Here is a 25,238-nt window from a genome sequence, read left to right as displayed (position 1 = left end):
CTCATTTTTTTTTTTTTTGGATTCCCATGATGATTCCACCCCCAGCACCGATCATATTAGACGCACAAGCAATTAGCGGGATCACTGGTTCCATCTCCCTCGCATGTTGGATCATTGTATTCGCTCCACAAATCTATGAAAACTTTACAAGAAAATCATCTGAAGGCTTATCGTTAACATTTATTATACTATGGCTTGCGGGTGACGTGTTTAACGTGCTTGGCGCAGTGCTTCAAGGGGTGTTGCCAACCATGATTGTACTTGCCGTGTATTACACTTTGGCTGATATTGTGTTACTATGGCAATGTTTAATATATGGAAATGGTACATCCAATGTTGCCGATGAAGCTAAGAATAAGCCAGACTTGTACCATTTGTCACCGGCCAACCCCATGAATGAAAATTTGCCAGAACACCATCACCATCACCACCATCATCATAACCACAATGCAAATGGCTCAGCTAGAGCTTCTTCCGATATGAGACAAGAAGATTTGGAAGCTGCAAATACACAACTTTTAGCACCACCACCACCAGCACCACCAGCAGCATCATCATCAACATCATTATCATTATCGTCGTCATCATCGGTGTCAACCCCACCTAAATCTAGCAACACTCTGACATTTTTGCTCAACTCACTAATGGTTGCTATTGTCATTGTTTCGGGAATTGTTGGATGGTACATCTCCTACTTGAAAGACCAAGACCACCAAAGAAAGCATCCAGGCGAAATTCATAAACCACAAGATTTGGTTTACGACCCGTTAGCGCAAACTTTTGGCTGGCTATGTGCCATTCTCTACTTGGTCTCAAGAGTTCCACAAATTGTTTTGAACTACGAGAGGAAATCATGCGAAGGAATCTCTTTTATGTTCTTTCTTTTTGCATGCTTAGGTAATTTGACATATGTCATTTCGATATTGTCAATCGATATGAGCTGGCATTATCTCTGGGTTAACAGTTCGTGGCTTGCAGGATCTTTGGGCACCTTGGGATTGGACTTTACCATATTCATCCAATTCTTTTTGTACAATAAAGATTTTGCAAATGATGACGAAGGAGATGAAGAAAGCAGTTTGTGCAATAGCGCATGTGTCAATGCCGGTATAAGTAGGCCATCTTCTGCTTCAGAGCCCTTACTTAACAACTCCCAAGGTGACGTCAATACTACATCATATGGAGCAAATAGAAATATAGAGTAATGTTATATAATAATGTATGTATGGTACATATATCAATATATAAATATAAATATATATAAATATAGATATATACAAATGCAACTTTTAGACCGGCTAGACCTCGTTTTTTTCTCGGAGATTAGATTTTGTGCGATTACCCAAATACCCTCGGTAATAATATATATATATATTTTTTTTTTTTGGAAACATCTTTGAGATACATGTTTCAATTCTTTTGCAACACAACCAACCACATCATAGACAAGCAGTACCTTATCATCTTATTTGAGCATCTTTAAATCAGTCAATACATAGCTGTTCACTCGACAAAGACGAATACATTATAATTCAAACTCAAATTTGTGTTTGGTGCTTTTGATTTTTGATTTTTTTTTTCTGTTCTCTTATTTTTGATTTTTGAATTTTTTTTTTTCCTTTTCCTTTTTTTGCAAATGTATCAAAATCCAGAACCCAATCAGCAACACGATGAATTTACAATACCCGGTCAAAATAGTCATACTGATGCAAATCCAAATCCAGACTTAGTTACAAATACAAATAGTGTTACCCATAAGACAAGAAATAGAGCTAGTCTACTGTGTTTTCCATGCCGGAGAAGGAAAGTGAAATGTTCGAGAGGTAAGCCATGTGATACTTGCCAGAAAAAGGGGATTGTTGATCAATGTCAATATGATGAGCGATTAAACAAGAAACAAAAAAGAAAGTCTTTAAAAAAAGAGGGTATATCAGCCGAGCTGGATAGAAAGAGAACAAAAACTTTGGTAGAAACCTTGCCCATAACTTCAATCTCGGGCGCATCTTATGAAGGAGAGGTAGCTACAAAGATTGAGGACAACTTCTTAGAAAGTACCCCACGTGAGCGCTCCCCCGATGTATGTGTTTTGATTGGTAAGTCTCAGTTGGAAGCTTTACAAGCTAAAGTCAAAGCATATGAGCTGCAATTTAAAGAACAGCTAGTCAAACCACAAGGTAACAATAACAAGGTGATCCACCTACAATCAGCAAAACCTGCTGATTTAGTGTACAACAAATCAATCAATACGTATAGACATGTTATCTTTTCCGCACACGAAGAATCACGGCCAGGTTATGTTCCTTTGGAAAATGTCACCACAGACACCGTATTGGAATACTCTACAGACATGTCAGTCACCAGCGAGCTTCGTCTTTCTGAATTATCTCGACCTGAAAGATCTTTACTCGGTATTAACCCGTACCTCAGATCTGATGAGACAATTGAACTTCAATCAGAAAAATCACATTATAACGACTTGAACAAACCAAAAATGTTCTCACCGTTATCGTGGTCCTACCTATTGCGTATTTCGCCAACCATGCGAGCATTGCGAAGCTATGCTTCTGAGCAAAAAGAGTTGGAGAATATCAAGAGAGCAAGTATAGGAATCACATACGATCCATTAAGGAAATTAATGCTTCCAAAAGATGCGAGGATCAAATCCACTTTGCTTATGGATGGCGAAAATTTGTCCATCTTTGAAGCAAAGACAGAAGAAAATCAAAATGAAACGATAGGAGAGGGGGAAAAGGAAAGAAAAAGTGGGGATACAACAGCGGTAACCAAAAAAGCAAACACAACACCATCGACTACAGCTCCTTCTTCTTCTTCCTCTTCTTCTTCTTCTTTTCTTTCTTCTCCTCCTCCTCCTCCTCCTCCGCTTGCTGATGCCGCTACTACTACGCCTTTCAAAGATGTACAGAATCCATCAGGTAAACTTAATGTTACAACTTTTGCTTTAGGATTGAGTGTACAAACAGGCGCGAAGGAACGGGAAAGCAATTTGATCGAACAAATACAATCGGTCATTCCAAAAAAACGAGTTATCTGGCTATTATTTAAACGATTTTTGAAATTGTTGTACCCCATGATGCCATTCATTATTGAGAGCCAATTTGTCTCCGCGATTGAAAACATTATTGGCCCAGAATTGTATCAGGAAGTGAAACCTCAAATAAGGATCAGTAGTCGGATAGATTTTGCTAATTTGGGGATTCTTTTAGTTATTCTTCGTTTATCATATTTGTCCTTGTTTCACAATCGTGGCTTTCATAATGAAAAGGTATTAACAGACCCGGCACCCACTGGGGAAGTTGCTGAGAAAAAGTATCTTCTTCTAAACCCAGTTAACATTGATACAGCGGATATTGCACTGGCTTGTTATCATCATTTGGAAAAATTGGGACAAGTCTGTATTCCCACATTACAATGCGCAATATACCTCAGGCTCTATCGAACTTATGCTCCTGAAGAAGGCGATGGCCGCGATGGCGGCGATAGTCATATCAAGACATGTAATTTAATTGCAATGAGCTATATGCTTGGCCTCAATAGAGAACCTGATAAAGTCACAGTCTCAAAGGATGAGAAATTGAAAAATTTATATCGAAAAATGTGGTATTTCATGGTTTCAGCGGAACAAAGCTTGACTTGTGCTTATGGATGGCCTATGCTGATCCGTAAGGAATCTTATGATACCAAAAGGCCATACTATACCGAGCAAAATTCTAATTTGGAAAATAAGGAAATAGACAAGACTTGTTATTTCTATTTTGCATTCATAACCGCATTAATACGTGGGCCAGTGCGCATGTTGACACAGCTATATTTGGATGTTGAAGGAAAAGTCAAGGTAATGGAGCTAACAAATCACTTGAACCATTTGGAACAGGGGGTGAAGTTACTTTTGGGCAACTTGAGCAACTATATGAGTGCATTGGAAGAAAAAGAGCTTGGATATCGTACAAGTAAAATGATGAAAGTACAAGCTTTACTCAAAATGAATGCGTTTTTAATGATCAACTACCGTTACTTGTGCAACCATTACGAGAAATCTAATAAGGATTTGTGTTTTTTCTATTTAAGAAAGCAGTTTGAACTCGCTTTCTTGGAGGACCTTCCTTATAGTTTTGCCTTGATCACAAAAAGTCAAGAAATATTTGGTGAAGGTGCTGACTTGTTTATCAATCCTAGTATAATTCAAATTATTGTCAAGATTAGCGATTTGTGTCTCACTGCGATAGTTGTCAGTAATGTTTCTTTGTTGAGACTATCAAATGACGAGAATGCAACAACAAACAAGACAAAAGTGCAACATGACCCAGATTTTCAAAAATTACTTGATGAAACAAGCACACTTATTACATTGATGGAAAAGAGTTGCCGTGTTTGCCTTGCAGCATTGTCGATGTTGAGTAGTCGATACTATTTGGCCTGGGAGGCGGTAAAGACTCAAAATTATTACTTGCAAATAGCCACAAGCCCCAAATTTTATAAGGCGAAGCATAAAGAAGCTGTGAATTTCCCAACCCCAAACTATCGAAGACTTCAGCAGCTCAACAATATTGCTTCTTCGGGGTTGGAAATTTTACAAAAATTGGTTTTTACTTACTGTGAAGAGGTTGATCTTCCAGGTATCTTTAAAATGGGTGATCCAGCGAGAGAAAACCACAGAAATAACAATAAGTCAACATGTTTACTGACAGGGACTGAGCAAAGACAACAATTTCCTACTAGTAGTGAGAGAATTGAAAAAACTGGAAAAACTGGAAAAGCTAGAGAAACTGGAGAAGCTAGAGAAACTAAAGAAACTAGTAAAACTGAAAGAACTAGAGAAACTAAAGAAACTAGTAAAACTGAAAGAACTAGAGAAACTGAAAAATTTGGAAAAACTGAAAAATTGTCAACTGTTTCCAGTCAAACTATTGAAACAAACTCTGGTGAGACCGTGGATGAGGTTTCCCCACTTTCAGGCACAGATCCAAAAGGATTATTTTTTGCTGGATTTGAAGATATGACATTTGACAACAGTGCCGAGATTGATTCAATCTGGTTACAAATGTTATCACTCAAATCCAATAACCTGAATGGGTTTTTGGAACAAGGTTACAATCGTCGGGACATGAGTAATCCTTACCACTTGCGTCTGAATAGCCAAGTTTCCCTGATAGGAAACTACAATATACCTACAGATGGCATCAATTATGCATCAAGTTCACAAATGTATCCAATGAGTGCTAATGGAGTACAATCGGCTCATCTACAAACACAATCACAGTCTATTGAAGGTGAGCCGCGTCGTCAGATGCAACTGCCATTCCCATCATTAAATCTGTTTCAACCTCCGCAGCAATTTTCCCCTCTGCTTCAAAATCAGTCTCAATCACAAACACAATCACAATCACAATTTCATTCTCATTCTCAGTTTCAACCGCGGTCTCAATCTCATCTTGCACATCAACCAAAGCCTCAGCCTCAACCTCATCCTTCAACTCGTCATCAGCCTCAATCTCAACCTCAACCTCCAGATTTGAATCAAGCCGGACCATCGCATCCATATTCTTACCCGCCGCCAAATATCTTCAATTACACCGACCTCTTTGAGGATCTACCATTAGAGAAACTTTTTGATTTATAGAATAATTATTTTCTGTTATATCTTTTTATCAACTTTAAGATTTAATGGTTCTAAGTTCAATTTGTTCTATAATGTAATTAAAATCTGTAATCTCAAATAAATCTACGAAATTTTTGCTTTTCTCAGTATTTTCTTTTTCTTCTTTTTCTTTTTCGTTATTTCTTTGGCATACTGTTGCCATATTCTTTATTAATATATATATTGATTTTCAATTTGTTCGTTCCTTTTTTGCAATCATGCGACGACGCTGCACGAACTAAAGAAGTGTTTAATTTTCCGCACTATTGAAAGCGCCGTTCGTGATAACAACAACACAGACCAAACATCGGTCGTGTACTTTTGAGAAAAAATTTGGAAAAATAGTATTTGCGCGGATCCGTTAATTCAGTTTTAGGAAATCACCCGAGCATTATCTGTTTCACCCTCATCTAACTTCCTTAAGAATATTACGATTTCAAAGCGGGTGAATCTGATAGCAGGTTATTCTAAAAAAATTTGGCTTTTTGTTATCAAGCCTACAAACAGGTCTGTTTAGTTATTATTACTTTTTTTTTCCATTTTGCCTTTGCTTTTAACTTAGGAAAAAACAAAAAAAAGAGAAAAAAAAAAGAAACCGTTCAACTTAGACATTTCACAGCAAGGTTGAGGTCGCCATCGGCTGTGTTGAAATAATCGTGCAAGAGTTATCGACACTTTTCATCTTTACAGAAAAATAAGCTTTATTTTTAAAGGGCATAGAGATCTTGAAGAGTTTGAATATTCATACTAAAGGAGCCTACCACGTCATCCCAAGCTGTATACTTGTAAAAATATAGTTTCGTTTGATTCGCCAAGGCAAAAAAAAATTTACAGTTATAATCGAGCGGCAAATTTTTGATTTGAAATTGGTCATAATGAGCATTGACATGCAAAACCAGAAACAGGAAACTTCTACTCCGACTCAAGTGGAACATGTTTCAAAACCAAAACCCGGTACGGAATCTGAAGCAAGCGAAACCACACTGGAGAGGAAAAAGCGGAGTAGTAACGTTTGTCAGAATTGCAGAATTCGAAAAATTAGATGTTCGAGAACATGGCCATGTACCAATTGTTTGAAAAGTCGCCGCAAAATTCCTTGTGTTTACGAAAATGAATCTCCCATTACAAATGAAAGAACACAAAATGATCTGAGTAATAGCCAAAACCCGCCTATTTTACTGTATCAAAGAAGTGCTAGTCAACCTATTCAGTTTATGAATTTCAACACTGCTAATATGGGAGGAAAAACTTCACATAATGCAAATAGCAATAAACGTAAAAGAGAAAAAACAAATGGTGTTTCAAGTACAGATACGAGCACCGGCAGTGGCACTAGAGGTAACTCTAGCAGTACCACTAGCAGTAGCATGGGAAGTGGCTCAGAAATTTCCCACCCTAATAAGGTGCTGAAACCCAATGATGTTGACGTAGATGCGTCATTACAAGAACTCAAGGCTTTAAAGGAAAAGTTAGCCTCGATAGAGTCCACTTTGAGTCTGGCCCAACCAACACTATCCAACAATTTGCTGAACACTGGATCTGACTTTAGGTCTTCGTACGGTTCTCTGTATGGAGGTCGGACTGGTTCTGAATTTGGGTTTAAATCTGGATCCGATGCTGTCTTATCTTTTGGTTGTGAGACAATGCCACCTTTGTCAACAGCAGCCCCAAGGCTACCAAATCCACCAATTTCTCAGAGCCCACGGTTTTTACAAACACGTCCAGTACAGCCGTTTGGTTCTTCACATCCAATTGGAATAACAAGTCAACCACAATTTACAACTACACAGAGACTATCAAATGCAAGGGATCGTTCACCAGGTACTACTGGTATACAGTTGCCGCCTATAAATTTCAGGGAACAGTCTTCATCGTACAACAGCTTCTCCAATGCTAATACTGAAACTAGCCATGCATCACCTGGTTATTCTCCGCATAGCAACATGTCCAATTCTAAGCAAAAAAGCCTAATTGATGTTAACCCTTACTTAAATGACACAGAAACCATTAATTTTTATGAAAACTACACGTCTGTATTGTGTAAGGACTTTAGGAGAATAAGCTATGGGCCATTTGCATGGTCATCTCTTATGAATAAAGATGCCGCATTGCGAGCACTTTGGAAATTTATTGCAAAGCAAAAAGAATCCACCAGCTTTGTTTTTAGCCCAGGAAGTAATGAAGTAACCCAGGAAAACACGCAACTCGTGACAAGTGAACCAAAAGAATCAGAGCTTCATTTCAAGAAAACAATGTTACAAAAAGGTGGGTATGCAGATGTGGTGCCATATAATATTTTAAGGGAAAAGATGAAAAGGGATTTGAACAAAGAAATGCTTCCCTTGGGATTGACGTTATATGAGGGACAATTCAGTTGTGAGTTGCAGTTACTTGTAAGAATTAGGCAAATGTTACCTAAGAAAAAAGTCGTATGGAAGCTTATTGATCGATTTTTTGCATGGTGTTACCCTTTTATGCCTATTCTCGATCAACATGACTTTGTGGAATGGGTAGAGAAAATAATTGGGCCCAGATCTTATGAAGATATTAAAATTGAAGACGTTAAGATTGAACGGAGACTTGATCTTGCTATATTTGGGACTTTACTTGTTGTCATGCGGTTATCATATTTATCTCTTTTTTCAAACAAATTACTGGTTAATGAAGAAAGATTAAATTCGACTGACCCTTCTGAAAAAGCACAGGATACAAAGTATTTAATGCAGAACCCTATAGACATAAATGTTGTTGATATTGCCACCTCGTGTCTTTATCAATTTGACGTTCTAAGAAGAACTTCCATTTTTGTGTTGCAGTTGGCACTATTTATAAAGTTATATTACATGTTTGCTCCCGAAGATGGAGATGATGGCGAGGGGGCTGATACAAATGCAATGGGCGGTTTGGTTTTACAAATGGCCTACTCTTTAGGGTTAAATCGTGAACCTAACAAATTTCCAGGTGAGTTGGAAAATAAAAGGATGAATCATTTAGGACGCAAAATATGGTATTTACTCGTGCTGTCAGATGTCCACTCGGCTTATTCTTACGGAAGCCAGATGCTAATAAGTCCCGATAGTTATGATACAGAATTGCCATTCAACGAAGAGGGAAACGAGAATCTTTACGACAAAGAGTTGGACCGTTACGTAACAAATATTTGGTATGGATCAGGCGCAAAATTGAACAATCATTTAAAAGAAATCTTGACCTTGATTTTGAGTGTGAAGGCGAGGATTAAAGTTTCTGATTTATGCAACTTGCTCACAAAGTATGAAGCAATCTTTTCACAGTCATTTACTTCCTTAAAAGATTGTTTGGTGGTAAAGGATCCTCAAAAACACATTGTTGCAAGAAATTTTCCTGCAAAGTATTTTATTTCGATAAAATCGTTTTTCGTTTCAGTTTATTTCCATTTATTCCTTCATTATGAACATAAGGATGTGCAGTTATCGTTCTTTTACCTTAAAAAAATTCTCAAAATTGCCGCAACCGAGATTATGCCACATTACTTTGAGCTCATGGGTAACAGTGAGGCTATTTGTGATATGTTTATCAATCCAAAATTGCAGCAGATCATCCACAAATCCAATCAGATCTTTATTGCCATGATTATAAGGGTTAATCTCTCAATTTATTTTTTGAAATCTCAGCTTGATCATAAAGATAAATGCTCAGCCGATAATCAATATTATGAGTACTATAGAGAATTGTGTAAATTCTCATCGTGTCTCACCAGATGCGCCGAGGTCTCAATTGCTGCTGTATCAAAACTCAGCACACGGTACTTTTATGCATGGAAGTTGACAAAGAGCCACACTTTCTTGTTAAAAGTGATTACCACAATGGATTTCTACAAGCATCCAGCGCACTTGAATTCAGAAAACTTGCGTCTTCCAGAGTTTTCAACTCATCAGCTTTCAGAAATGGTTGAAATGTGTGAAGTTGCTTTACGCACTTTAGGCAAAGTTAGCATCCAGGGCCATGAATTTTGTGATCATGTATCCTGTTCGCTGTTTAAGCATCAGTATAGTGTTTCATCGTTGTCGTCTGCGCCTGAATCTATGGGTACTTCGTCTACCCTGCATGGTCAAAACAGTGCGTCGGAGTCTGGGGGTTACTCTACTCCAGCATCGAATTTGTCGGTTGATGCAAAGACTTTCGCCAATGAGTTTGGCCTCGACCTTGTAAACAGCGAAGAGATTGATAAGATTTGGTTGCAGATGTTGTCAATAAAGAATGATGTTAAGCAGCAACAACCGCCGCAAGTTGCTTCTCAGTCACCTTTTCCCAGTACATCAACAAACTCAGGTGCAAATGCTGGCGATGATGTGACTATTCAACCAGGGACGCCATATAATGGACATAATTTGCCTGGATGGAGTAGACAACCATCAAATGCAGGAATACATGGTTCCACATTAACGGCAAGTTCACAAGGGCAACATGATCATTTAGCATCACATACTGGTCTCACACCAATGGTGATAGAGAATCCACTTACTCCAGGATTTAGCAATGCCCAGGGCGCAATGGGGTTAGGTGGATATGAAGACTACGGTGGCTTGGACTTTTTTGCAGATTTGCCGTTTGATCAAATGTTTAATCTTTAGACTGTTGCTTGAAGTGTAGAATCGTAGATTTGCTTTTTTTGGCAAAGGACAAGTCAGCGATCTAGACTCACTTAATGAAAAAGAGATTAAAACTAAAGCAAACTATAAGTTAGTATAAGTAATATTAAGTAATTTTAAGAGACTATGTGAATGAATAATTTATTTAAGCGCTCATAAAGTAAACTGCACATGCTACGTTTTAGACGCCAAGTACGCCGTTTTGAAAAAAATTATAAATCCTTGTACTTGATTGTCATGGAAGTGTTTATATCAATGTATATATCAATCCTTATAACTTTGTATATATATACATATATATATGTATGTATATATTATGTATGGCAGTAACTAAGAGATGAATTCGTTTAAAGTGCGCGAATTAGGCAAACAATAGAAAAATGTCTGACAATCATTCTTTGTCGGTATTTATTACTGTATTTGTCAAAAAGATGTTTATTACCGAGAATCTTTTTTCACAAGAAATTGTGAAATGTGGCTAAAACTAAGCTAATTTTGACTAAATTGCAATCGGATGTCTATCCGAGAACCGATTCTACTCTTGGTTAAGTGCTAATAGAGGAACATTAGTCAAAGAGCAAGTGAAGAATCGAAAGAAAGAAAGAAAGAAAAACAAAGAAAAACAAAGAACATAATTAAATTGACTAAATTTCGAAGGATAAAAAGGCAAAAGAAAATGAAAGAAAGGGAACAAAAAATGAAGTGAATTGAAATGATGCACCAAAAGAAAAAAAAAGGTTTTGTATTCACCTCACTTCACATTATACTGAGTAGCAATTTCTCTTCTATCAAGGTGGAATCTAAGTTATTGTAAACAAAAAAAAGTAAAGAAAACAGAAATATCAATTTGATTTTGGTGATGGCGTGACGTGCATTTGGCCTAATGCCTTGCGCTTTATCGGAGATAAAACCTATCGGGTTTATATCATCAATTCCACATATGCAACGGATTTAAAAAGGGCGACATTTTTTTTTTCTTTTTATAATGTAGATGACGAGATAGAACCTTTGAGTCGATGCAGGGAGGATGAGACAAGCATAGTGTCGCATAGCACTGTCACAAGTAACAAGTGTACGACTGCTGAGCATCGGTTTGAGCTGGTAGCTCACCGATACCAGCGGTTTGAGTTCGTGACTTGATAGGCTATATTCCAACTAAGTGTAATTGTCAATGATCGCACCTATAAAGGTCTCAATGCTCATAAGTTAAGAGAGTAAATTGTCTCATACAAAGTCACTAGTAAGGAGAATCGTGAGAGTATACACTCTGCACGTTCACCTAGTGATTTGTGTTCAATGTAGTTGACCGTATAAAATCTATATTTTACCGATATTTCTATATAATAGTGATAAGTTAATTTTACCACTTCTCGTTCCTATTTATATAAACTCATCTTGTTTGAAGTTTCAAGTTTCCTATGTCGTGCAATATTCTCCAAATATTCACTTAGCGGAAACGAGGGCACAGAGCGTCCAATGTGTGTCGCACTGTGACATCCTCCCCCCCTTCAGAGTCTGAATGAGCGATACGGCCTTATTTTCATTGCATTTCGGAAAAAATTGATTTGAGGTAAAATAACTGTACAAATTGATGATAACCGTTGTGGCCTCCCCCCCTGCAAAGTAGAAAATCATTTTGTAGTACTAAGCGGAGCGGCAACAAACGGTTTCAACATCTCCCTAGTATACTGACGTTTCATGGGAATGCCTTGGAGGTTACTAAGATAGTAAATCCTCGACAGCACCTTCCGGACAACGAAAGGACCCGACCAATTCAAGCCCATCTTGTTGGTAGCAGCATCGTAAACTAAGACTAAGTCTCCTTTCTTGATCGGTACATTAGTGTCATAACGTTTGTCAAAAACTTCCTTCTGATGATCCCGATCGCGGCGTTGAGTTTCCTTAGCAGAGTCTTCCTGTTGTTTACGGAAATAAAACTGACCAACGCGGAACTTGAATAGTTCGTCCTCCGTGTATTGTTGTATATCAGATGGTGTTTGCATCAATGATTGGAGCAGATTATTACCTTCAAATCCAAAAACCAAGTATTGTGGTGTGAATCCCGTACGTTTACGAACCGTAGTACGATCCACCCACAATGCAGCATTCAAAACTTTGCTCAAATTCTTATTCTCTGGAACCAGTTTGATGAATCTGATAAGTCGTTTGTGCGACGCTTCGATCATCCCATTCCCCTGCGGATGGTACGGTACAGAATAAGATGGAGAAATGCCATAATTTGAGAGCAATTGCTGGAGGACCTCATTGTGAAATTCACGACCATTGTCGGTTTTCAAAACACTAAAGGTTCCTACACGAGCAATAAAGTTTGAATAAATAAAGTCGGCTACTGCCTCTGCAGTAACCTTTGGTAAAACCTGAGCTTCGGGCCATCCCAGAAATTCGTCACGTGCAACGACAACAGTAGCGTCACGGAGCTTAACGCAGTCACAGACGATTGTATGAAACATACCAGCCGGGTAGTTCAAGTACAATGGATCCCGCTGCCTAGTTGCAGGTTGGTCCTTTTGACAATAAACACACCGTTTGATATAGTCGGCAAGTCTGCGATAGAGGTTCGGAATGTAGAATCCAGTATTTATTAGATTGAACGTAGTCTCAACTCCTGGGTGACCACGATCTCTATGAGCAAGATTGAATATGTGTTCAACCTGATTGTTCTCATAAACGACGCGTCGAGTGTATGAACCGGTCCGACCTAACTTGTAAAGGATTCCATCATGTAAATAGAACTCTAGTGCGCGGTTGATGAAACGTCTGGCGTCAGCAGGTGCGTTGTGCGAAACGGGAATGGTACGTGCCTCAAGGTACTTTCTAAGCGCTTGAAGTGGGATCTTCTTATAACTGTTATTAGGCTCAGCTTCAATGGTAACAACATTAACTTCTGCTAGTACTTTAGGATCCAACTTCGCCCTAAACTCGGCAATAGCTTCTCTGACCTCATAATGATCAGTCTGCGGAGTAGACGTGTGGCATCGGCTAAGAGCATCGGCAATGATGTTTTTCAGTCCATCAATGTGATGGATCTGATAGTTGAAGGTCCTGATGAAGTTCAACCATTTGTAAACCCGATTTACAAAGTGTGAATTATCGAGTGGTTTATTCATCACAAGGACAAGAGCTTTGTTGTCACAGTACAAATGAATGACCCCAGTAAATCCAAACAAGAGTGGATGGATTGCATCAAACGTCTTATAAATACTGAAAAGTTCCTTTTCGTAAATAGTATAGTTCTTTTCAGAACCATGGAACTTTCCAGAATAGCACAGGACTAGTTTCGATTCTCCAGCCGCATTGGTGTTTTGCAACACACCACCCCAAGAGTCTGTCGAAGCATCAGTGTGGACAGTAATGAGGTCCTTAAAATTAAGGGGTTGGAGAATCGGTTGGTTGGTTAGTACTGTGATGATTTGGTGGAAAAACCGCTTAGTTGTAGGATCCCAATGAATCTGATGCTTGGGTTCCTTCCTTGCTTGATTGACTAAGTTGTAGAGGGGAGCAGTCAACTCAGCATGCCCTACAATCAACTGTCGGTAATAATTGACCAAGCCAAGGAAACTTTCTAGCTGTTTGACCGTGTTAGGGAGTGGGTAATTCAATAATGCATCCACTTGACCCCTAATTAACGTTTTCCCTGCAGGTGAAATATGGTATCCAAGAAAATCACATTCAGGTACAGCGATCTTTAACTTCGCAGGGTTAATCTTCAAGCCAGCATTGGTTAGAAGACGGAACACTTCGACAATCTTATCTAGGTGTTCTCGAACCAGTGAGTCGGTAAGTTCATCTACTTTGGGACCCACGATGGCAATGTCGTCAATAAAACACATCACATCCTTCGCAACTGGGCTCAAAATCTTTTGTAAGATAGAACTAAACTCACTTACTGAATTGATATATCCTTGAGGAAGGACAGCATACTTCAACAAACCTAACGGGCTGTTAAAACTGGTAACATCGCTAGTAGCAGCATCCAATGGTATTTGAAAATACGCATTCTGCACATCAATAGTACTTATAAACCAACAACCACTAATCTCTGTAGTGAGATCATCCACGGAGAGTGGGTGACCCCCTTCCAACTCCACATTTTTGTTGAGTTCCCGAAGGTCAATCAACAATCGATGCCTTCCATCCTTCTTACTTATGAGAAACCATGGGTTCCGATAAGTCGCATCACTATAGACCAATTGCCCCTGTCGTATCATTTCTTGGAGAATCTCTACTGCAGCGGTACGTTTAGATCCTAATGGGATCGATTTCATCCGCCAGTGAACATTCGGATCTCGCAAGTTGATACGAACGGGAGGGTGTATTTCAGGCTTAAGTCTGCCAGGGTCTCCACCTTTAATGTAGAAGACATCAGACACCTCAGCACATTGGTCCACGAAATACCGAATATCATCTTCGCTCGCCCTAGACCCGGTAAATGCAGGTCGAAGCATCTCTGAAAGGGGAGGAATGACGACGGTTTGACTCACTTGGACAGTTGGAAATGAATCGATGTGGTAGTTAGAATCCCCATCGTAACGAATAGGGAATTTATGAATGTTGCCATTCGCGCGGAAACGTAACTCTCGTTTATCACCATCATCAGTAAACCCAATGGAGAGTTTGTGCGCATCTTGGAATGGCAACCCGAGTAGTACCTGACCAACAGGAATTTGCTCGTGCAAATAGAGGATTGCAGGTAAGGAGATGAAATGGACAGTAACATCTAAAAACACTCCCTGAGTAATTGCTTTGGTGTCATTATTAACACCTTGAACAAATACTGGCTGGCTCAAGGGAAAAGGCTTAATTGGTAACCCTTTTAGTGTTTGCGGGTTGATCAAACTCAACTGGGCCGCGGTGTCGTATTTCATTTCTATCCTACGGCCATGTATGGATGCGGGGAAACAGAGTAGTTCTTGAGTGACCCCTGGTTGGTGGTAGCCTGTCGAAGTGGTCGTCAGATTTACTTCAGTAACAACTGGTTTCTTCTTGAACTTGGCAATACCATCCTTAAGGGCTTTCTGCAAAACATCTCTGTCAACCAACATAGCTTTAGTACTTTCTCTCATCATGGCTCGAGCATCATCGTGCATTCCCAAATACTTCGAAAGATCCATAAACACGAAGAAGTTATGTTTCATGGCATCTTTGAATGCAGCCTGTTTGTCTAGTATGGTCAATTTACTAGTACGTACTCGGCGCTGACTTTTCCGCTGTGGATCAGTGGAATCGTCAGCAAGGTGGTGTGGTTGGTCGGACGTTGCACTTAATTTGGCAAGCTCATCTAGCTGATTCTCTCTCAAGATGTCTTCGACACTAAAGAGTTTAATTGAATCGTCAGCCACTGGGGAGTCAACTCCATCATCAGCGGTAGCATTTGCCTGTTCCTCATTAAGTGGTTCATTAACAACAACGTCAGATTTCACCTTAGGCACTTCTTCTTGAGGGTGACTCATCATGTTTCCATTCTCCGGTGGCGTAGAAGTCTGTTCAATTCCTTTTCCTTCGGATAGGAATAACTTTAACTCTTCATCAGGATCTACGGTGTCCTCCATGGCTAGGTTTTCTAATTCCCTATCCATTGTCAGTGCGGAGGGTTCGAACCGAATACCAGCCGAGCTAGGTTCTTCATACTCGTAGTCTGGGTCTACGTCTATGTTTTCATCTGGAAACTGGAGTTCCAGGAATGGTAAATGTGAGTCATAGGGTGGAGACTGCTCTCCGATCGGCGGGGACTCAGTGTCTAATTCCCGTCGGGACTCCTGCATAGATTGCTCTGTTACAGGGCTAGGTGCGCTTTCACGCTCCACTCTCTCCATCTCCTGCCGTTGTCTAACTGCTGCATTGAGTTGCTGTTTCACCTTATCAGCCTTCAACTTATTGTGAGCATCTTTTCGCGAGCTAGGGAGATGGGCTTTCTTCGCAGTCCAATCCTTCACTACCTTCTTAGCAGATTGAGCATTGGCTGCGTGCACCAAGTAAACCGGGACGTCATCAATCATGATGGGTCCGGGTTTAATCACTTCATCTATTGAATCAGACATTATATGAGAATTAGATTGCATCACTTCTGTCGGTAATCGTTCGTGGTGGGTATTTTCTCTAGAGTTACTAGTGACTGTACTCTTAGGAATAACCTCTACCTCCATAACTTGTGCTGCCTTGGACTTACTTTGTTGGGGGCGTGCGATGCCTCGCATTAGAACTTAGAGATTTCAAGCTCAGGTGTTTTAAAAGGGGACACTTATAGAAATCCATGACCAACGGTTCACCGTTTGCTAAGTAATACTTCCCATCGACTTTCTTTACCAACTTTTCATCCAAAGCAGTCACCAATAAGTGGCAACTATCAACAGTGTGTCTGTACTTTCCACAAAAATTACATTTAGTAGTCTTTTGTGATTTGTCACCTTTAGACACCAGTGTAGTACCGGCATCTTTTTCTTCGTCATCTGAGATAAGATGCATCCTCGTTTGAAATGTTGCATTAACAGCATCCCAGATCCTCTCAAATGTCAAATCGTATGATTTGACACCTTGAATGATTTTATCGTTAGGTTTATTCTTGAGGAGTCCAAGGCCAATCTTTATGATCGACGCATCTTCAAACGTGACTATTGGTCCAGTCCTTCCCGGCTTTTCGATTTTAACTTCCGGGGTCATATACATGATTATTTGATCCATGACACTACCCATCCTTTCGAAAAGGGTCTTAAAGATTGAGATCCATGTTTCCTGTGCTAGGTGAGATGTATTGGTGATCCTCAAATACTTTTTGACAGCAATACCAATAATGGTCATTTTCACTCTAGGATTATGTTTCTTTTTCAAAGCATCATGGATAGCAGTCATAACATCAGTAACTTGGTTCGTTTCTGGAGGAGTGCCCCCATTGCCCAAGATAGGTAAGTAATCAACCACCGGTTGTTCAAAGGGGCCCTCACTCTTACATGACATCTCAATCATGTCCTTCAACGACTCTGACTTCGTCAAATTAGCTCCGTTCCTTAACTCATTAATGATGAGCTTATCAGGAACACCGTAGGTGTGTTTGTGCCACAAAACCGACTTTAACCAGAACATGAAACCTTCCTCATCGGAGAACTTCAAAGGGACACGTTTTGCAATGTCATACTGACCGAGTGCCATATTGTCATTTTGAGTTCTCCCTTGTTTGGCAAGGAGTTTGTCGTAGTACGCCATGAATGCCTTTTCGACAGCTATGTCTGGGACTCGAATGTATGGAATTACCCTGACGTCTTCCCCATGAGGGTACCTCTGTCTTGCCTCGTTTATGATTTGACAAGCTTCTTCATGGCCTTCAACCCAGAATCCGCTATGGACTACTTCTCCATGGTAAAGGATACCATCGTAAGATGCAACAGATCTATCAGATCCATAAGCACTAGGAGTACCACTTTGACGGGATTGGTGAGTCAAGGGTGAAGCGAGTGAGTGTGGCCTCGAGGTAGGGAAGTTACGTCCTGGTGAAAATGTGTGTTCTTCCGGATGAACTTTCATTTGCACGTCAGTTGGCAGGGTTATGCTGTTGTTATCATCCGAAATCTGGGCCTTGTTAGCCTCATCGTTCCTAGCTGGTACAGGAGTGCTAAGTTGCGGGACTGTTTGAATCATAGCGGCTTTAAACATAGCAGTCATTTGTTTCATCTGCTCTTGCATCATCATCATCTCAGATTTCAAGTCTAAGATCTCGTTAATCTCAACCTGATTTATTTGAGGAGCTTCTGTCCTTTTCAAACCAGGAGATTCATCTTCACCTTCGCTCATATCGGCTCTTCCCGAGGTAGAAATAGACTGCCCGGAAATTGAAGATGAGTCGACACCAGCAAGGTCTGGTTTACTTGGACCAGGGTTGATACTCCTTGGAGTAGGATTAGAGGTCTTAGAATCTTTTGTTGAAGATGACATTTGTAGTAGAAGTTTTTCAAGTTTTTGGAATAATATTTTGCTTGAATGTAATATGTGATATACTTGGTGTTAAACTTTTTGGTGAAATGTTTTTATGGTAGATAAACCCTTTGTTCCAAATTATCAAGGGTTTCGTTCAATCAATCTCGGGAATACTTATAGTTCTCGTCACGCGAGTAAGAGGTCGTGGACAACAATTTTTGTTGAGTAGGGTGAAAATTTTTCACCAGCGCATAGTCGTGTATCCTGGCCTCATCTTAAAAATTTTGTCGACAATAAATGAGTGCCTCGGATTTGACTCCTCCTATATAGCAGGCGCTAAGTCAGTATCTCTAATAAAGTGATGATTGAACGACCTATTGAAACACTGTAGTTTCATAATAATAATTGGTTGCTTCTTTCGGGATGCAATTCTGTCTTTCTCTCAAGATGCTATATAGTCTTTCTTGCGAGATGCAATTTAGTCTTTCCCTCGGTAGTTACCATCTCCGCCGTTTTTATCTGGTGTAATTCTACCTCACCGATAACCCGTGTAGTTTGTTTAGTCTGCTACCATCATACTCAGATGAGTCCGTAGACAGTAATGATGATTTCTTAAACGCTGCTTTAACGGTGCTTATTTACCTTCTAGAATGTAATAAGTCTTTTTTAAAAAAATGATATAAACCCAAATTAGGGATGTGGTCATTATCCTAAAAATACTTTCCTCGATCTTTGCACCAATTGAGGGTAGCCACCTATACCCGTGCAATCTTCGGTACTCGTTTCAACGCCATGCCTATCACACGTACAGCCTTCAAACTATAGCCAAGTCAGCAGACACGACTCTATTCGGTCTATAGTTGCACTCTGTCTAACGTCTACAACCTTCGCCCTTTGTCAACTGATGGGTGAATATTCCATCATAAAGTGTTGACAGTATACGCTATTTGATATTTTCTGGTGTAGTCTCGGATACGTCCCGATGACTACGATGCATTATGTTCCATTGGACTAAACTCGCATAGTTCTCCAATGAGGAGTAGCTCCTCCTTTAAACTGTAGTTCACAATAGTGAAGCTATTAATTCGTGGATAGGAGATTTACTCTTCCACAGGTCCTTCTCATAAATGATATTGACCAAATGTTGAAATGCCAAGGTATTGAAATGTCATGATCATTCAATATCCTGGTCGACAATACTGCTTAACAGTAGCCTCAACCAATGTATCAATTACTTGAAATATTAGGTAACCATATCAAATCATTCAAACAACATGATTTGCAAGGATTTGAGGTCCTCACTCTGGTCGCCATTATGTCGCATAGCACTGTCACAAGTAACAAGTGTACGACTGCTGAGCATCGGTTTGAGCTGGTAGCTCACCGATACCAGCGGTTTGAGTTCGTGACTTGATAGGCTATATTCCAACTAAGTGTAATTGTCAATGATCGCACCTATAAAGGTCTCAATGCTCATAAGTTAAGAGAGTAAATTGTCTCATACAAAGTCACTAGTAAGGAGAATCGTGAGAGTATACACTCTGCACGTTCACCTAGTGATTTGTGTTCAATGTAGTTGACCGTATAAAATCTATATTTTACCGATATTTCTATATAATAGTGATAAGTTAATTTTACCACTTCTCGTTCCTATTTATATAAACTCATCTTGTTTGAAGTTTCAAGTTTCCTATGTCGTGCAATATTCTCCAAATATTCACTTAGCGGAAACGAGGGCACAGAGCGTCCAATGTGTGTCGCACTGTGACACATAGTAATAAAAAAAAGAACGCAACTTTTGACAAAGTGTAGCGATTTTTAACTAAATGGAATGAAACAAAGGTTGAGGACAAGTGCATTATGACGCAAACAATACTGCATCATTTTGAGCATTTTTAAACATGTTAACTTACCATCCACAAGGAGCCATGAACACTAGACAAACTATTTTGGAGGATTTTAAAGACCAAAGTGGAACAGCATGTACAAGGGCCTATAACCTCAAAATGAAAAAAAAAAAAAAAACAAAAGAAAAAAGAAAAAAAATTAGAGCTTGTTTGCGTTGTAAGTGAAAAAGAAAATGTGGGTCTGAAAAGCAATGGAAACAATGTACATATAAATCAATATGTGTATAAATCAATATAAATCAATATAAATATATATATATATATATATATATGATGTATTTCTTCAAAAAGATGTGGGCAGCCAAAAATTTAGACAATACCATGGATAATAGTATCAAACAACTTAAACTTGCTTGTATTTTGAACTAAAGATTTGAACGTGTTATATTTCCATTCACTAACTCGACATTATTTCAAACAATAGTTTCAATAGAAACACGACAAAAGTATACATCCCATCAGTATTTTGCTTTCATAAATATATCCACTACTTTTTTATTTTACAACGCCATTATGCCTGAGGGAGGAGGAGTAGTCAAGAAACAAAGACGCAAACCAAGTAACACATGTGACTTGTGCAAAAGAAAAAAGATTCGTTGCAACAGGCAGCTTCCATGTTCGAGTTGTGTAAAAATCAACATGGGCTACGCTTGTACCTATGACACCAAATGGAGACCGGTCAAAACAGGAGGTAGCGACCGTCTGGTAAACAGCCCCACGGCTTTATCATTTCAACATTTCAATAATACAGGGAAATTCCAGCAACAACCTATACTGCCACTGGTGGAACCTGTATCGACAGCAAACATTTTGCTCCAAAACAGTGAAAACGAAAATCGTATTTTGAAGCAAAGAATTGCAGAGTTGGAGAATTTAATCATACATAAAGACAAGAATCAACAAAACTTAGATAGCTTGGCGTCCAACTCGACTCGTGGTAGCTCCCCTACTAGCTTGAAACCATATATACGAAAGCTGCCAATTCTTCCTCCGACGCACTCCACTTTTCCAAATCCAGAAGTTGGCGATGACGAGATTTTAAACTTTTACGAAGGTTATACTTCCGTGAAGGTAGAAGGAAATGTTAAAAGAATTAATCACGGACCATTATCTGCAATAGCCTTGTTGAAGCGCGATCCAGCATTGACAATTTTGTGGGCTTCAACATGCAAAAGAGGTTACCTAAAAATAATGGACGTGGATCGACCATTTTTGGTTCATTCACATAACGCTGATAGTAACAAAATTGTTCACAACAATGTCAATAACTTTACCAACAACATCAACGATACCAATGGTGAAAATAATGGTTCATGCTCGACAGACATTCGCATTTCGGAAAAATTGGACAATGCATTTAAAACGAGATATTTGGAAGTTGAAGGTTACGATGAGTACACCCCTTACAAGTCACGAATGAAGAAAGAGAAAATAATAATGCAGCACCAGAAGCTGTCGAGCCATCTTGAAGAGGACATGAACAGATTGGAAGAAGACACTAATATGTCAAATATTTTGGCTGAGTCGCAAAGCAGAATGACATTCACACAGATCAGTATTGCCAAAACGCTATTTGACGGTAGAGTTAATCCAGAATTACATCTTATTGAAAAGATCAAACAAATTTTGCCACAAAAGAAAGTTTTTTGGACCCTTATTGACTTATTCTTTTCAGATATCTACCCGTATGTGCCCTATGTTGACGAAGTTGCATTTAGACAAGATTTGCAAAAACTATTTGGACCAGCAGATTATACCATGGAACCTTTCACTAAAGTAACATTTATTAAGAAGTTGGACTTGGCTACCATTGCTATATGTTTTGTAATCTTGCGTTTGACCTATTATTCATTATATTCAAATAGAGATTGTGTTAATCAAGCCATTGTCAATTCCAAGGCAGACACGATGAAAAAATTTCTTTTGGCAAATCCAATAACAACCACTTTGATTGATGTGGCAAACTCGTGTATTTACTGCTTTGATATAACAAGAAAAGCCAATTTCACTGTCTTTCAGGCACTCTTGTTTATGCGAGTATATAGAAATTGTGCTTTTGAAGAGGGTGACAGTATCGAAGGTAGTGACTCACAAATTGGCACAGCGTTACTAGTACAAATGGCCCACTCACTAGGTTTGAATCGCGAGCCAGATAATCTTGATGTGTTTCATGATGAGAAAATTAATCATTTGGGTCGTAAAATTTGGTATTACCTTGTGCACACCGACATTGCACACTGCTTCAACGCAGGCTATCCAACAAGTATTCATCCTTACCATTTTGATGTTGTTCGACCATTTATGACAGATTCAAACAGTAATCTGAAAGATGTGGCTATGGAAGCAGAAATTGTTGAAATGTTTGGGTTTTTGGGAACTCATTTGACTTTGTTGAGAAGATTGTCAAATTACGCGTTGGATATCACAAGGGGGGTTAAAATGAATGTAATTAACAATGATTTACATTCATTGGAAGTGCTTTTGAAAACACAGTTTGACATTGTCCAAAAGAAAAGATTAAAGGACGTGCAGCACAACGCTTTAGAATTGCGTTGTATGTTTCGAGTATTTATGGGGCTTCGAACAAGCTTGATATCATACTATTATCATATATACCTCCATTATGAAAAGAAATTGGACTCCGAAATGGCATTCTTTTACCTTTGCAAATTGATGCATATCAGCACCTACGATGTTATGCCACAGGTTGGAGATGTTATCTACGGATACATGAGTGAAATGGCCCTATTCATTAATCCAAACTTGCAATTGGCATTGAGTAGAGTCAACGAGCTAACATTATCATGCTTGGTAAGAGTGCGCTACAATCTTAGGGCAATGGAGCAGAAGCCACAACACATGGAAATGTTAAAGCACGACGTAGAGTATAAAAGACACCATGAAATATTAAAATCTATATTGCAGAACCTCAATCATGCGGGTTTGTTACTCTTGTCGTTATTGGAAAGGTTGGGAACCCGATACTATTATGCATGGAGAATTTCAAAGGCCAAAAATGTACTTTTTCAAAAGAGTACTGATTCTGGATTTTATGATAAGCAAAATAGTGGATTAAAGAAAATCAGGGCTTTTCAGTTTACACCATCGCAATTGGATTATTTCAACTCGTTGGCTAAATTGTTGGCAGACACCTCGGCAAGAATTGTTAATTACAAGGATTCTATCGAAAACCCCACTCCTGATTTTTCGCCACGTGTAAACTCGCAAAGTAACTTTGCAAATTACACAACTGAACCTTTGGCAAACACTTTTGGCACGAAGCAAGAAAAGTTAGGTTCCTACATTTCAAATGACAATACTGATGGTCTAGTCGATGGCAAGAGCAAGCGTGTGCAAATGAATGGTGGTGCCAGTACAAACTCATTTACAGCACCATATGAGTCCAATGGTGCTATTGCAAATTCAGAAATTGCAAATGCTAACCGAGATGACACCGATCAAATGTGGTTGCAGCTTACTGCGATGAACTACGGCAATAACTACGATGCGGTTGAGAGTTGGATGCCAAATTTACAATTTCTTGACCAAGCATTGCAAAATTCAAACAACCAAAATGATGAACGTGAAGATGGAACTGCAAATGGAACTGCAAATGGTAGTGAAAATAAACCTGTTGCAAACGGGCCTGAGAATGGAATTGCATCTTTTGAGGAATACCCGTACCATGCGCTTGAGCGACCGCTGTTGTTTAGAGATCCCGGATCGCTGATTTACATTGATCAAAATTTTGATCTAGCTTATAAGTACAAGTACACCTATGATCAAATCCTATAGACCGTATAGATATATAATTTTTTCACAAAAATTTCTTTCTAACAAATTGTAAAAATGAAAATGTGAAAAAAAAATATAAATAAAACAAAGAAAAAAGAAAAAAAAAAAAAGGGAAAAAAGGAAAAGAGGCAAAATAGTAAAACATATTTCTATTTCTTTGCGTAGGAAAAGATGATATCGTTGCCGAATTTTTCCTTCAACACCGTGTCATCCATGGCAGCAAGACACTGTTTGGCGAATTCTTCATTCTCAAATTCAATAAATGCTAGATTTCGCACCTTGACAAATCTTGTATTTTCAAATCCTTCAAAGTTGGTAAATAGAGCTTCAATAGTCTCCTTCGACACTTGTGTGCTGCTAATATTCTGCAAGAGAAGAATATGATTAGGCGGCAAATTCTTCCACATAGACACATCAATATTGTTCTTCTCCCTTTGCCCTTCAACAACAGCATCGCCTTTTCTTGTCTTTGTACTTGCTCGTTGATTGCCTGGTTTTCCACGGCTTAATTTTGCCACTTTGTTCCTTTCAATTTTTCCCGTGTATCGTCGTGAATATTGTTCTTGTTGCTCTTTGGGGGATAGTACCGCATCATTTTCTAGATGAGCAAAAGAGGCACGCATCGATTTGCTAAAAAGCTGTTTATTGTTTAGCTGATTGATTGCAGCTTGAGCATTAGTCACATCTTGGAATGTAATGAACGCTTGTCCCTTGAGACGAAGTGTTTTAGCAACAATAATGTTGGTTGGGTTATAAGGTTGAAGAAGAGTAGCTAAGTTCGATCGAAGCTTATTTATGGAAACCTTATCATTGAGATTATTTAAATATATTGTTCGTTTGGGCTCACTAGACATTTTTCTCCCGTATTTTTCTTCTTTTTTGGTTTTTGCAATAAATATATATTTTGTTGCACCTTATAGATGCAAGAGTCTACAAAAATTGAATAAAATAGAGATCTGGTATTTATTTTATTTTTTCTTTTATTATTATGATAATATCTAGCAAATCTCCGGAAGTGATAAAGTATCGATTGGTAGCGCTGTGTTACTTGATTGTAAGAAGCTTTTTTAGCTGTGAATTTCTTTCTATAAATTGATAATACATAATTTATTCATGGTCTACATAATGGTTAAAAATGCCATAATTCTTTTTTTTTTTTTGTCTTTGTTTTGGTGTCTCTTTGTAATATAGAAAGTAAAGAATTTTGGGGAATTTGTACTTTGTAGGAAAAGTTTTGGCTTAAATTTTTGCAAAGTTTATCTTTATCTTTCTATTGTTTTTGTTTTATTTTGCGCCAAATGCTTTTACAAAAATTAAAAAACA

The 25,238-nt window shown here is 38.7% G+C and overlaps 6 protein-coding genes across 6 annotated transcripts; 4 read left to right on the top strand and 2 right to left on the bottom strand. All coding sequences in view use genetic code 12, as the record gives it.

The window, feature by feature from the left end:
* Positions 1 to 29: 29 nt before the first annotated feature.
* RTC2 (Putative vacuolar membrane transporter for cationic amino acids) lies at positions 30 to 1,205 on the top strand (the record flags this gene model as incomplete). The annotated part of the gene is made up of 1 exon (XM_001526162.2): positions 30 to 1,205. One exon carries the CDS (start codon positions 30 to 32, stop codon positions 1,203 to 1,205), a length of 1,176 nt encoding a protein of 391 aa, XP_001526212.2.
* Positions 1,206 to 1,636: 431 nt separating this feature from the next.
* Positions 1,637 to 5,638, top strand: PVL30_003613 (uncharacterized protein; the record flags this gene model as incomplete). The annotated part of the gene is made up of 1 exon (XM_001526161.1): positions 1,637 to 5,638. One exon carries the CDS (start codon positions 1,637 to 1,639, stop codon positions 5,636 to 5,638), a length of 4,002 nt encoding a protein of 1,333 aa, XP_001526211.2.
* Positions 5,639 to 6,531: 893 nt separating this feature from the next.
* On the top strand, positions 6,532 to 10,269 carry MRR1 (Citrinin biosynthesis cluster MFS transporter mrr1; the record flags this gene model as incomplete). Its single annotated transcript, XM_001526160.1, has 1 exon — positions 6,532 to 10,269. One exon carries the CDS (start codon positions 6,532 to 6,534, stop codon positions 10,267 to 10,269), a length of 3,738 nt encoding a protein of 1,245 aa, XP_001526210.2.
* A 6,201-nt stretch (positions 10,270 to 16,470) lies between these two features.
* Positions 16,471 to 18,231, bottom strand: PVL30_003611 (uncharacterized protein; the record flags this gene model as incomplete). Its single annotated transcript, XM_061119494.1, has 1 exon — positions 16,471 to 18,231. One exon carries the CDS (start codon positions 18,229 to 18,231, stop codon positions 16,471 to 16,473), a length of 1,761 nt encoding a protein of 586 aa, XP_060975477.1.
* Positions 18,232 to 20,633: 2,402 nt separating this feature from the next.
* On the top strand, positions 20,634 to 23,915 carry CTA4 (Fungal transcriptional regulatory protein; the record flags this gene model as incomplete). Its single annotated transcript, XM_001526158.1, has 1 exon — positions 20,634 to 23,915. The coding sequence occupies one exon, from the start codon at positions 20,634 to 20,636 to the stop codon at positions 23,913 to 23,915; it is 3,282 nt and encodes a 1,093-aa protein (XP_001526208.2).
* Positions 23,916 to 24,064: 149 nt separating this feature from the next.
* Positions 24,065 to 24,769, bottom strand: PVL30_003609 (uncharacterized protein; the record flags this gene model as incomplete). Its single annotated transcript, XM_001526157.1, has 1 exon — positions 24,065 to 24,769. The coding sequence occupies one exon, from the start codon at positions 24,767 to 24,769 to the stop codon at positions 24,065 to 24,067; it is 705 nt and encodes a 234-aa protein (XP_001526207.1).
* Positions 24,770 to 25,238: the final 469 nt, after the last annotated feature.

Source organism: Lodderomyces elongisporus, chromosome 4, assembly GCF_030384665.1.
Source record: "Lodderomyces elongisporus chromosome 4, complete sequence".
NCBI lineage: Eukaryota > Fungi > Ascomycota > Pichiomycetes > Serinales > Debaryomycetaceae > Lodderomyces > Lodderomyces elongisporus.
The sequence above is the reverse complement of the archived record's forward strand: the minus strand, read 5'-3'. Positions and strand labels throughout refer to the sequence as shown.